Source organism: Carlito syrichta, unplaced genomic scaffold, assembly GCF_000164805.1.
Source record: "Carlito syrichta isolate Samal-C Ts95f unplaced genomic scaffold, Tarsius_syrichta-2.0.1 Scaffold303375, whole genome shotgun sequence".
Lineage (NCBI taxonomy): Eukaryota > Metazoa > Chordata > Mammalia > Primates > Tarsiidae > Carlito > Carlito syrichta.
This window is the reverse complement of record NW_007247471.1, coordinates 396,523-410,445: the sequence shown is the minus strand read 5'-3', so window position 1 is coordinate 410,445 and position 13,923 is coordinate 396,523. Positions and strand designations below refer to the sequence as shown.

Below are 13,923 nucleotides of genomic sequence, written 5' to 3'. Positions count from 1 at the left end.
CAGTTCCAGGACTGCAGTCAGGGAGGCCAAGCCTTGGCAATGGCCGAACGCATGGGACGGGACAGTCCATCCAAGCACCCTGGGGCAGAACGCACAGTGATCCTTTTACCAGGACAGCGCCATCCTGATTGGTTTCCAAATACAACGAAAAAAGGCGCAGAGAAACTTAGATGGGAAGCACCTTTCATTAAAGGGGGAAAAGTGTTGTTTTTTTTTTAATAAAAAAAGAGCCTTAAAACCACGGCATCCAGCAGCTGGGCTTGGAGCAGATGACACAGAAACGAACTAGCAGCTCCCAGCAGGTTCCGCAGCAGCTTTGGGGATGCAGCTAAGCCCAGTCGCGTGTTTCGCAGAGGCACCAGCGAACACACTTTCAATCAGCAACCTGTCCATGGTGCTCAGCCCCAGCCAGGCTTTCTCAAGACCTGCTCGGTGAGTGTGGCCCAGTGTCCACCTTTCACGTGGTGCAGGATGCCATCGGGCAAGTCGCCGAGGAGCAGAGATAAGCTGGAATTTAAGAGAAGGCCCTGGAGCCCGAAGACTACACACCCGTGCATGGCCATGGAGGGGGGAGTCCAGGTGGCAGCCAGCAGGTAGATATGCCAGATTCAAGGTTCAAGGCTTCCAACTGCCTCATGTGTTCTGCAGCTGCCCAGCATCCTCTCATGTGACGGAAGGAGCGCATGGCTCAGTAGAGTGGAAGGACAGCCACACATGTCCACCTCGGAGGGGGCCTGTGCTGCTGGCATGTGGGGCTTCCACGGACTCCAAATGACGAGCATATTCAGGCAAACTGGTCAAAGTGGGTTTAAGTTTTACCACTAAAGAGGAATCTCCCAGCTGGGAAGAAGGGAGAGATCACTTGCTGTCATTAAAAACTTCATTTTTGCATTTTCATTCTGGTTTTAGGAGTAGAATTTGTCACGATTCTAAGGGCTGACGAGTTTAGAATAAAGCAACACTGCCCTGTCTGTGTGAATAGCAGACGTTCAACACCCATGCATATGTGGAACGCCCAACCTTTCTGTATTGGCAGGCTGTAGAACGGTATCTCCTAAGACAGCCTTCCAAGGCAATCCAGAACGTTCTGCTAAGCCTTCCTGTAAGACTGTGTAGCTTCATGCAATCCAGAATGTTCTGCTAAGCCTTCCTGTAAGAGTGTGTGACTCCATGGACACTATTTTAACACAGAAAAAGCTGCATCTGCCAGCAAGCCACATGCAAGACCGAGTGGGAGGGAAGGAGATGAACTCTGTTATCTCCTTTCTTTTGCAATTCCAGACGAGGCTTCCAAGCGGAGAGCCAGCGGGTGTTCCCTGAGACACGGCCAGGCCTGACTTCCACGAGAAAAGGGCACAGGGCGTCTCTGACGTGTTGGTCGGGAAAAGGTTTGATGGATCACAGAGGGCTTCCTGGCGGAGCATTTGATCAGTTTGGAGACAAGGGAGTTCTGGTTCCTGATCTCAAGGATGGACGAGTTGGGTCTGACGAGTGTGGAAGGAGCACCCCAGAAGGGAACCTGGGCACGCCTCCTGGGCACCTGGTGGGACAGTGCTCACCGCACCAAGGTGGCCGGGCAGTTGGTGGCAGCATGAGATCCAGGCTGTGCCCACGAGTTCCAGACCTGCCCGTGGTCTGCAGAGCCTGCCAGAAAACAGGAGTGGGCCTCATGGAGAGTGTGTGTCCCTCACCTGCCAACAGCCTGACGATTATGCAGTAATATTCTGGCCGGAGTGATTTCACAGGGATCGCTCCCTGCAACGTACACAGCATTAAAATTACATTCAGAGGCTTAAAGAAACCGCATCTGTAGCAACATTTCCCCACCAAGTCATGTGCAAAACGTCTCCAACAGATGACAAGGGGAGCAGGAAGCCCGGGAGGCGGTCATGCAACGGCACGGGCTCGGGGCTCTGCGCAGCGGCAGCGGCTCGGGTGCCTCGTCACTGGCTCTTCTTGGCAGCCAGCTGCGGCTGCCGGCGCAGGAGGCGGTGGCACGCCAGCTCAATGACCTCCAGGCCGCCGAACAGCCGCTCCTGCAGCACCAGCACCAGCACGGCGGCCACGAAGTACCAGCGCGCCAGCCGGCAGCCGTAGAGCAGCAGGCACATGGCCGGGCTGAACAGCGTCCAGTAGAGCAGGGACAGTGCCTTGAGCAGCAGCACGCGCAGCTCTGACTTGCACGGCGGCACGGCAGCCACCCCAGCCCCAGCGCGCCCAAAGCTCCGCGGGCCCTGGTAGAAGGCGCGCAGTCGCCCCTCCTTCTCCGCCCAGCGCTGGCGGCACCACAGCCGCAGCCCCTCCTCGGAGGCGGGCAGCGTGGCCACTGGGTAGCGGCGCACGTGGAAGTGGATCTCAGCGGGGAAGTCGCCCTGCAGCAGGTGCCGCTCTGACTGGGGCACATTGTGTGGGTAGGCCACGGTGATGTCATGCACGGCGTCCAGGTTGCCACCTAGGGGGAGACGACAGCACAGTGAGCGTGGGAGTGGTGGCGGGGCGGGACGGCGCACACCAGCCAGCGCCAGTGCCTCTCCCTCCCTTCGGAAAGCTGCGAGCTGCCATCGGAGACCCGAGTGCACAAGTCCCCTGGGCCAGCTCTGCAGCGGATTTGGTTCACACCAACAGGACCGCTGACTCTATCCCGCCTGTTACTGTACCCGGCTGGCCAAACAGACACACAAACGGACCCTTCTCACCATTACCGATGTCCCGACAGCTGCTAAAAGGAAAGAATCAGGGTCAGACTTAGGTGACCAGAAACACCTGGAAACTTCCATATTGTTTTCTGGTTTTTTGAGTCAGGGTCTCACTCTGTCACCCAGGCTGGAGTGCAGTGGTATGGTCACAGCTCACCACCGCCTCGACTTTGTGGGTTCAGGATATTTCAGCCTTGGCCTTCCAAGTAGCTGGAGCTACAGGTGAGTGCCACTATGCTCAGCTAATCCACACCCAAAGCACTGGGATTACAGGCATGAGCCACCAGCCTGACCATTTTTAATTTTTAAAAACATACCAACTTGAGTCATGCCTGTAGCCCAACTACTTGGGAACCAAGGTGGAAGGATCACTTGAGGCCAGGAATTTGAGGCTGGCCTGGGCAACAAAGCGAGACTGTCTCTAAAGATTGATAGATAAACTCAAATTCCGAGTAAGACTCTGAACGGGTGTACTGTCGTCCTTAACAATTGAACCCAGGGTTAAGGGTTTCAGCAAATCTGATGGCAGTCTGCCAGGTGCTGCAGACAGAGTTGAGCAGAACACGGTCCCGACCCTCACCCAAGATGTTCCAGCACAATCGGGGAGACAGGCATGGCCATGCCCAACACGACCCCTTGGGGATGTACAAGGGGCTGGTGAGGGTGGCAAGGGCGCCGGGCACGCAGAGTGCAGGTCCCAGCAGAAGGAACATGGGGACGGGCTCTGAGGGTGGGTGGGGCACGTGGTGCTGGCCTGGGCGACACACTTCAGGGTCTGAACGCAGTCCCACAGGTGGCAGAGATGCATCCTAAGTGGTGGGAGCCACGTGTGGATTCTGACCAGAAGGGCACGAATGTGGCTTTGAGGGAAGACCACCCTGGGCAGGGACTGGCTAGGACCAGTCTGGAGAGGGCATGGGCAAGATGGCAGGGAGAGTCATCCCACAGGGGCCTAGGAGAGGACGTGTCCAAGAGCCACAAGGAGGAACCCATGGAACCCAAGTGGGAGAGCGGGTAAGAGCAAAGCCGGGAATGAGGAGATGGGGCACTTGGAGACTAGAAACGCAGGGAGGGTGAGATGGGGGGTCCGGGGTGACTCCACAGAACCCGCATAGGTCCAGAGAAGGCTGATGTTTTGCCCAACGGCACACAGCTTGTTGGTGCCAAGCCTCTGAGTGCTTTCTTTCACACCACGCGATCCTCGCTGGGAGACTTTAAGGAAGACTGAATTTTCACAATAGCGTGTGATGCTGACAAAGCCAACCCGTGGGGACAGGCGTCAGAGTGGTGGCAGCTGTGGGGGCAGGGACTGCCCGGATAGGAGCCTAAGGAAGCCTTCCGGATGACAGATGTTCTAGATCGAGGCATGGTCTGCCTGGTGCATCGAGGACGTATCCATTTCCCTCTGCCAAAGCACCACCCACCACCCACCACCCACCACCACGAGGCCACTCCCCACTCAACCCGCCACGCCCACCCTTTCCACTGAACCGGCTGGGTAGCATTCCTGGGTCAACTCAGTTTCCTGGCTGTCTCACAAAACAGCCAGCGCTTAGTAAGAGCTGTGTTGTAATGGATGGAAACGCCCACGCCAGCACGTCAAGACCTGTAGTGTTCACGGAAGTCCGGGAGTGCAGGAGGTGCAGCTTAAAGGCACATGGTGGGCACTTTGGGGAGCCGCACCTGAACACAGACTGGGCCAGCACCACCTGGCACCAGGACAGAAGTGGCCCCGTGGTCAGAAGCCACGGGAAAACTTTGTGAGCCATCACTCCACCCCCTGAGAAAGGGCTGCCGACCGCGTGCCTGGTGTCTTCAGATGCACAAGCATCCAGGAGGAAGACCTGAGCATGGGCAGGACACAGCCCCAAGAGGGTGAAAGGAGTCTCACCGGGATGTCACCTGCACTGAAAGTGAAGCAGCCTCTGGTCCTGGGAGCGCTGGTTACCACCCCACCTCACGAGAGATGGGCTCCTCCTGGATGGCATGGGCTGACCTAATGTCCTGGGGCACCTCCCCCCGGCAGAGCTGCCAGCCACCACCGCAGTCCTCGGTCCGGCAGCCTTCCTTCAGTGCCGCCCACCTCAAGATGAGATGGCCTGGTGTCCTGCCACTTGTCACGCCCATGAGCCTGATTCAGAATGACGTTCCCACTTCCTTGATCTCGACTGCCCCTCTGCAATCAATATTCCTGCCTCCGCCTCTGCCCATTCCCTCCCTCTCTGCCAGGGTCCCTGGTCTGCACCCACTCATGGTTCACGACAGCCCTGACCGGCCTCATTCCCCAGGCACCACCCCCGCTCAGTCTTCCTGCGCCACTCACACCTCATCCCTCAAGCTTAGAGCAGGTTTGCTCTCACGGGGCTCCTAATCCTTGTGAGTCAAATATAGCCACGCAGCTTTACCTACTGGTATCAAGATGCTAAGAGACGTTTCTCACTAGTAGCAACAAGATACTAATCCGCCCTTGCTTGTGTCCTTCCTCTCGACACCCTAGGGTTAGGGTGGGCATGTCTGTCCCACGTGTGTTCATGGGATTACGATGTTTAGTATGTCAGCAGCAAATTCCGAGACAGAGGTGGTAGCCCTGAAGAAGCTTCTTCAGCGAGGGCAGGGCAGGGGCCGTGGGGCAGCTGTCTGGCACAGATCCCGCTCGGCCATGTGCTCAGGTCCTGTCTCTGGAAACTGCACACAGTCGGGCTCCCTAAATGCCAGGGCTCGTTATTACAAGGCCACGGTGTTTACAGGTTGGGCTCCAGCCGAGGCGCCTACAGGCCACTGACACGGCATGGTATGTGGGGAAACTGGGCCTAAACACGCCGTCCACACCACTTTCCAGGCAGTGCCTGCCAGATGTGGTTCATGGTCCAGGAGCCAAAAGAAGTCAAGGTCTACGACCGGCTTATGACGTCATGCCAGAAGGGGGTGTCTCCGCACCGCCCGAAGGGCCTGACTCCCCGGGAAGGGAGGGAGCCAGATCCGAACGCATCCGACTGCTTGAGAGACGGAGCCCGAAAGGAGCTCTGCAGCTGCCAGACCATATCAGACGGCAGAACGAGCCTGCCCCACGGCAAAGGCCTCGGGCCCGACGCAGCTCAATGGCGGAGCAACTCCAAGGGCCATGTTTAGTCCGGTGGCCTTGCCTACAACTGCTCATCTGAAACTCTTCTCTCATTCCACAGCCCATATATGTAGAGCACACAAATAGATAACTGAGGGCACATTACATTTTCACACCCTTTACAAAGTTAAAACACAAGCCTATTTTCTTTTTGCCAGATCTAAGTTGACAAATCTAACCATTAGCAAGTTTTAGGTACAAGAGCTTGTCATCTACGATGTACTTCTATTTAAAAAAATGCTGGGGTTGCCAATCCTGAACATACTTTCTCAGATTAAACAAAGTGTCCACGAGGATAAAAGCTGGGCCTGGTGACTAAGCAACTGTTCACTGTGCCCTCTGACACAGACACTAACAGAGTATGACTACGCAGAGCGTGCCAAGCTGGCGCCAGTACCTTTTGAATGGACTGACTCAGAGAGTTAGACTAAAAATACCAACAGAACACCTTCTGGCTTCAAAACAAAAGACTCTGCATGAGTCACCTAAAACTAACGGGTACGAAGGTGCTTCTCCTTAGAGAAATGCTACTGTCTCCTGCTGGACCGCCACCTCCTCTCTTGTCCGGCTGAAGGCCAATGGACATGAGTCAGCGGGTACACCTGCCCCATCGGCCCCACGCCTTGGCATGTTGGTGACTAACCTGGGCTGTGAGTGCATGATAGTGAAACATGTCGTCACATTTCTATCCCACAGCAGTTGAACTTTCATGTCTTGCATACAAGATGGATCTGGTCTGTGCTGAATCTCTCTTCCAGGGAACCCTGGTGCTGTGGGTCTCCAAAGCAAGTCTAATTTTCCAGATGGGATCAAAGCTGGTCGACATACTCTAAAATCTGCTAACATTCATGCATTTACAGATCACTAAAACCAAGACTGGAGTAAGAATATGCACTTGCTGGGGCCAGGGTTAATGAGCAACATGAAATTTAAGTCACAGTTCTCAGAACTCTCCTAAATGCAAAATGAGTAACTCCAAGTGCCCAGTTCCTAACAGCACTTGCCGACTGTACCTTTCATTGGTAACTTAAAAAATTTAAAACCATGGAAAGTCTAAGCTGAATCACTGTTAATTTCAAGGTTCTCAAGTGAAAAGGTCTGAAATTTGCAAGGTGTACATTATTTTTGAGTCAAGTCTCACTCTGTATCCCAGGTTGAAGTGCAGTGGCACCATCATTGCTCACCACAGCCTTGAGTATTTTTGATACACATAATGTATTAAAAATAAAAGTAAAGATTGTTTTGCTATTATCCTGAGTTTTGGTAGCAAATTCAATAAGCTCTGACCCCTCCTGGGTCACATAGCATCTCAACACTTTGAGGACATCTGACACATAGAAAGCGCACGGCACCTCCGCACTGGAACAGGTCTGGGGAAAGGTGCCAAGCCTGCTACAGGCATGCTGGGGCTCCCTCTCCACTGACCAGCCCACGCCTCCCCTGCAGAGAAGCCAGGCCTCAGGGACTGACCTGCGCTAGTCATGGCAGCCCAGGTCCCCTCATGATAGGCCACCACTTAATTCAGGGCAACGAGATATGGGGGGCTGTTTCTGGGGATTCTGGGGAAAGCCACCTTGACCCAAGAGAAAGCCACACACAGAGGACAGAGCGAAGACAGAGCGCCCTGGGGTCCCTGCGCGGGCGGGTGCCAGACTCTCCCCTCCACGCCCCTGCTGCAGAGCTTCCAGCAGTGCGTGTGCTGGTTTCCTTGCCTCCCCGTCTGGTTGAACTGGGCTCTCCACTGTAAGCAGCAGAGGTTTCTAGCCAACATCGCGTATCACCAGCAGGAGCCAGTGACCAGCTGTACCTGGGGGTCAGCCTGGTGTGCGCTGTTCTCAGGAGGCTATTTCCTCCGAGTGTCTATTCACCTGTCACCGTCACCCTGACAGCATGCAACCTCTGACTCATACGTGCGTTGATCCAACATTCCTTGAGTGATTCAGACCCCATTCGAAGCCCACACTGGCTCCTGTGAGGACAAGTCCTCCAGGTGACACAGAGCCCTCGTCCTGAGAGCCAACGCTGGGAAGCAGCCTTTTCTCAGGGGCACAGTCAGGGCTGGCAACCAACAGCAGACATTCCTGTGTGGGGGCCGAAGGCTATTTTCTTGGTGACTCTCATTCGGAGTTTTCTTAAAGTAATTTTATATTAGCATTTTCACTAACTCTTTCCAAGTGATAGTTTCCTTCTCTAAATTAATGTGAAAAAAGTCTTTATTACAAAAATTGATACAAATTACTGGAGATAAACGGAACAAATGCAGATAAGTCTAGAGAAGAGAAACCTGGCCACCACACAGCCTGACTTCGTTGTGGCCTGTGTCTGCCCATTCCTTCTTTCCAAGGTTTATGCAAAACATACACCCCCCCCCCCAACACACACACAGATGAATACTGTTATGGACTGAATTGTGTCCCCAGAGTTCACAGGTTAAAGCCCTACTCCCAATGTGATTACACTTGGAGATAGGCCTCTAAAGAGGTTAACTGTGATGAAATGAGGTCTTAAGTGTGAAACCCTAATCCCGTATGCCCGAGAAATTGGGTGTGGTGGCCTATACCTGTAGGTAGGGAGGCTAGGCAGGAGAATTGCTTGAGCCCAGGAGTTCAAGACCAGCCTGGGCAACACAGGACCCTGTAACTTAAAAATAAGAAGAGGAGGAGACACCAGGAGCATTCTCGTATAGAAAAAAGTCATGTCAGAGACATGGAGAGAGGCCTCAGTGGAAACCAACCTTGAGAGCACCTTCACCTTGGTCTGCTAGCCTCCAGAACTGCGAATGAATAAATTTCATTTAAGTTACTCAGTTAGTGTAATTTTTTAATGGTAGCTTTAGCAGACAAATATAAAACCAATAAGCACATATATATATAAAACATACACCTTGAAAAAAATCTATAAATGGGACCATACTGTTTACAGTTTATTTATTTTTACTTTATTTTTTAGAGACAGGATCTTGCTGTATTGCCTGGGCTGAACTTGAACTCCTAACTCCTGGGCTCCAGCATCCTGCTGTCTTAGCCTCCCAAATAGCTGGGACTATAGGTATGAGACGCTGTGCCCATCTATAATTTTCCCAAGCATCGTTCCAGCCATGCCATTAAAGATTGTCTAAACCATCACTACAGGCATACATAATATCTGATTATACAGATATAAACATTTAAAAAGTCAGATCCTTTGTTTTCAGATATTTGTTTCTAAACAATGCTTAAATGGGTATCTTTGTAACTAAAAAGGCATGAACACCTTAATAGGCTGTAGTTGCATTCGGGAACCTCACCCCTGGAAAAGTCTGTTTAAACACACGCTAGAGACATACGATGGTGCATCTTACACTTTGACCAATGCTTGGGACTGTCATTTATAGAAGGCTGCCAAAGTACATCATTTATCATGAGTAGATAAAACAAGTTTACTGGATAAACACAGCAGTAACAACCTTTAGGTCTGAAAGTCACCCGCCATCTCTTAGGGATTTCCCATCGTAAAAATCTATAAATGGTGACCATCTGACACACTCTCATTTTGCCATCAGGTCACTCCTGAGCTCTTGCTGGAGCTCTTGCTGCTCTGCTTCTCTGTGAACGAGCTGTAAATCCTTGTCACGCTCTGGGGCTGTGTCTCCCCATCTAATCAACGTGCAAAGCCCCCTCCTTTGCCACAGATTAGTCATCTCCGAACAATGCCAATATTTCCCCAAATCCTTCATCTCCTTAATGCCTTTAGGTATGGCATCTTCTCTAGTGTGTGTGTGCGTGCACGTGTGAGTGTGTGTGTATGTGAGTGTGCGTATGTGTGCACATGTGTGTGTGCGTGAGAATGTGTGCCTCGTGTATCTGTGGATTGTATTACTGATAACATGGACATTTTTAGCACTTTCTTTCAAAAATTCACGTGCTTTCTTTGTTTTCATTATCAAGAGAAGACATTCAAAATTCAATATGAAAACAAGAACAGTGACAAAGTTCATTTTTATCTTAGATAAAATATAATCTTGATCTCAACAAATTGGTTGCAATTTGCCGAAAATTCGGCACAGGAACCCTAACAGCTGAAGTAATGAGAAATGCTGGCACTTGCATTATCTAATAATTTGCTGGTCTCCAAGACAAATGTGGCCAGAGATAGCACCATATTACAGCCTCCAGGCTCTGATGTCGGGACTGATGCCGATCCATGGTACACTTGGACTTGACTGTGTGCTGCGTGCCTACGATGTGCCAGGTGTTGCTCACCCACAAGCCATCTGCAGAGCACTCACCTGCTGTGCCGGTTGCCACAAGAGGCCCCGGGGTACATGGAGGAGCAGAGAGCAGGTCCCTGCCCTGGAGCCATCGGGGCACGCACAGTCGCTTCGGCTTGTAATGTACGTGTCCTCCTACCCCTGAGACGCAATTCCCCTTTTGCAGCTGAAGAAGCTGAACCACAGCTTTAAGTCCTGCCGCAGCTTAAGGGCACAGGTGCTGTCCCACTGTGTCGCCCACTAGACCTGGAGTCAGTAGACCCAGCTCTGCACCAGGTATAGCGACCGTGAGCCAAGCAACTCACCTCCCTGTGCTTTGGGGTCCTCAGAGGGGGGAGGCGGTGTCAGCGGCCTGAGGGGAGGCCGGCAGGCAGACTCCACCGAGCAGGGAAACCAGCTCTGGACAAAGCATAGGTGCTGCTGCTTTTAACTTCGCACTACAACCCCTCCTTAGGACATCACGCACACGTTCCCAGGAACAGTTTTGCCACGGAACACATGAACAGCTGGAGTTTAGGCAAACTTCGGTCTGTTATCCACTCCTGGGCAAAGTTTAAGTGACTGGTCCACAGGCCGGAAGGAAGGCCTGGCCATCCACTTTGTGATGGCAATGAAAACTACAGCAGACTGTCCAAAACCTAGAGAACATGCAGTCACACCAACTCAGGTTACACGTGCAGAACCGCCCAAAGCAAAGCCTCTCAGGACCTCGCCCCACCACCCCCTCCGTGACTGTGATGATGCATGTAACAGACACAGAGTGTCCTGCAATCTCATCTTTCCTTCACTGAAAGGAAAGGGACACTAGGCCAAGGAGGGGTATTAGAGGCAGGGAGGGCCCGGAGTCTTCAAGAGTGAGACCACCAGGGGCAGAGGAAGACCATCTCTGGCTGCAGACGGCAGCTTGTCCTTTCCTTGGCCCTGGGCTCTGCACTGGGCACCACATGGACCTTCGGAAGGCTCGTGCCACACCTGCTGGCCTAGACTTCTCAGGTGACCCAGGAATCAAGTTACTCGGCTCTCATTCACTCGGAAATCAGAATTCCCGCTCCACACCATGGCCTCGGACTGACTGAGAGAGCAGGGCTCTCACTAAGGCAGGATGTTCTTGACCCATCAGGAATGGCTGACCAGGTCTGCCTGCGTCCTACGCGGGGCTCCAGAGGCCAATAGCCTCCTGGCTGTGGAAGGCCACGGAGGCAACTTCTGAGCAGGGCTGAGACCACCTGAAGATTCTGCTTCCACTTCTTCGCTCTCACCACCTGCCCCCAAATGAGATCCCATGGCCTCTGGATGCTGCAGTGGGAACAGTCACGGTCTCTGTACTTCACCGCAGAGATGTAATCAAATGGGTTGGGGAGGGGTCGTGGTGGTGGAAAAGACGATGCATCGGCCCCAAGGAGAGCAAATGCCCCAAACACACCTTGCAGGACTCCTCCATGCCCGGCCCTCATCTGTGCAGAGGCTGTCACTACTGGGCTGAAGGGATCATTTGGTGGAACTGTCATTCTATTCTTTTTCTACTGAGAGAAGAAAGAATCAGATCATATGTAGCTCAAGGTGCTTCCAAGATGACGAAAAGAAAGCAGACTTTAGGAAGCGCAGAAAGGTTTGCTGCAGAAAACAGAACAGCCATACCGATATCACCACCATACATCATTTCGACACTTCTGGACAAAGTGGCTCACGTTTTCCTGCTTTTTCTTTTACTTCTCTCCTTTCTGTCTCTCCGTTTTTCCTGTCTTAATCCGTTTCAAAGACAGATGTTAACATTACATCAAACTGGAAACTAATCCAGGTACTCTAAGCCTTTTTATTTACTTATTTAAACTTTTTTTTTTAAGTCAGGGTCTTGCTTTGTTGCCCAGGCTGGAATGCAGTGGCACGATCATGGCTCACTGCTGCCTCCAACTCCAGAGCTCAGGTGAGCCTCCTGTGTCAGCCTCCCAAGTAACTGGGACAACAGGTGTGTGATACCACACCCAGCTATTTTTTTTCTTTTTGATGTTTTTGTGAAAGTGAGGTCTCACTATGTTGCCCAGGCTGGTCTCGAACCCCCAGGCTCCAGCGATCCTCCTGCCTCCACCTCCCAAAGTGCTGGGACTAGTGGCGTGAGCCACCACGTCTGGTCTAAGCCTTCTTAATGACTGCAATACCTTTGCCAGGCTCGGTGGCTCAGCTTGTAATCCCAGCATTTTGGGAGGTCGAGGTGAGTGGATTGCCTGAGCCCGTGGGTTTGAGACCTACCTGGGCAACTTGGCAAGACCTCATCTTTACAATAAATAAAAAATTAGCCAGGCATGGTAGCGCGTGCCTGTACTTCCAGCTACTTGGAAGGCTGAAGCAGAAGGATCGTCAGAGCCCAGCAGGTCGAGGCTGCGGTGGTTGGGAATGTGCCACTGCACTCCAGGTGGGGCGACGGAGTGAGGCTCCAACTCAAAAAAAAAAAAATGACCACAATACCACAAGTGGCAGCCTACATTTGGACATATGCTGTTTCAGGTAGAAAGCTCACGGGCTTGACTGTTTTCTGTGTCCTGAGGTGCCTAGGATCAGCTGTGGCTTATAACGCCGGAAATATTCTGACAATGTTCTTTCTGTTTATTTTATTTCTGCCTTAGACAAGAGAGGAAAGAGGAAAGATTCTCCTAAGTATTTCCCAACTAGAAATTCCTCAGTGTTGGAAAACTTCTCAAAGCAAAGCCTTCCCAAAGCAACGAAGGGAGGGGGGTTGAGGTGTCAAGAATGAAATATTCTAAATAAAATATTCTAAATAAAAATATTCTAAAATGTATTTAAGGTTTGAAAAATGTGACGCTCCAATTCACAGATAAAGTGACACTCAGTAAAGACAGTTAACTGCCATCAGCAGTGCCCAACAAAGGGAGATTTAATGAGGGGACGACAAAGATTTATTCCCACTCTGGGACATGGGAGAGGGCTCTTGCTATACCTGGTTTTGGATAGCCGTGGGACAGCAAGAGAGTACAAAATGACTGTGACTGGGGAAAAAAGTTAAAAGAAGCCAGAGGCAAGCTCTGCTGACACTGCAATTTCGCCTCCAGATCCTGGCGGCGTCTACATTTGCAAGGCAGTCATTCTTGCTGCATTTGGCAGGCCAGCTCTTCACACCAGAGTCATGTGCCGGCTGGACTGAGAGCGTGGCATCCCTGACCTAGTCTGATTCAGCCCAGTTTCTTGTTTAATCTCAATCCTTAATACACGAGGAAATGAACCAGAAATTAAAAAAAAAAAGGTATAAGGAAAGCATCCTTTTTATGAGGACCGGAATACCCAGTGAAGTTTCCTATTTGTAGAAGCCTTCGGTGGGATGTGGGGAAGGAGGACAGACATTGCAGAGAGCTTTGCTGACGAATGCCGGGAGCTGGATGCAGGGTGGGACTGGAGCCTGGACGGAGAAGAAGCCAAGGCCTGTGTCGTGGAGCCACGTGAGAAAGCATGCTTCACGTGACCACCTTCCTAACACCAGGTTCATCAGCTGATGCGACACTCAGCGGCGAGTGTGCGTACTCTAGTTGTATGCAAACATAAAAGGTTAACATATGATCAAACCAGCGTTCTCAACCTCTGCCTGCTGCCAGCAGCCCACAAGGGTGGAGGTGCTCAGTCAGGGATTAGAAGGAAGGTATGTTCGAAAAATGACCCTCGCTACCAGGCAGAGTATTCCGAGTCTTCCAATTTCATCTATCTAAAACACCACCAAGGGCCACATAGTTGCACTGCACTCATATGAGTCCTGCAGGAAGCCAGATGGATAGGATGATGGGACAGAATAGAGTCCTGAAACAGACCCTTGCTCATGTGGCCAGATCACTTCCCGCGCCGCCTGGGTGATT

The 13,923-nt window shown here is 51.9% G+C and overlaps 1 protein-coding gene across 1 annotated transcript in view; it reads right to left on the bottom strand.

Annotated features, from left to right (window-relative positions):
* Positions 1-918: 918 nt before the first annotated feature.
* LCLAT1 (lysocardiolipin acyltransferase 1) overlaps positions 919-13,923 on the bottom strand; it is a 95,838-nt gene continuing 82,833 nt past the window's right edge. Inside the window, exon 5 of the mRNA XM_008058518.2 lies at positions 919-2,452. Coding sequence (XP_008056709.1) covers positions 1,944-2,452 — 509 coding nt within the window. The 3' untranslated portion in view covers positions 919-1,943. The remainder of the gene's footprint in view (positions 2,453-13,923) is intronic.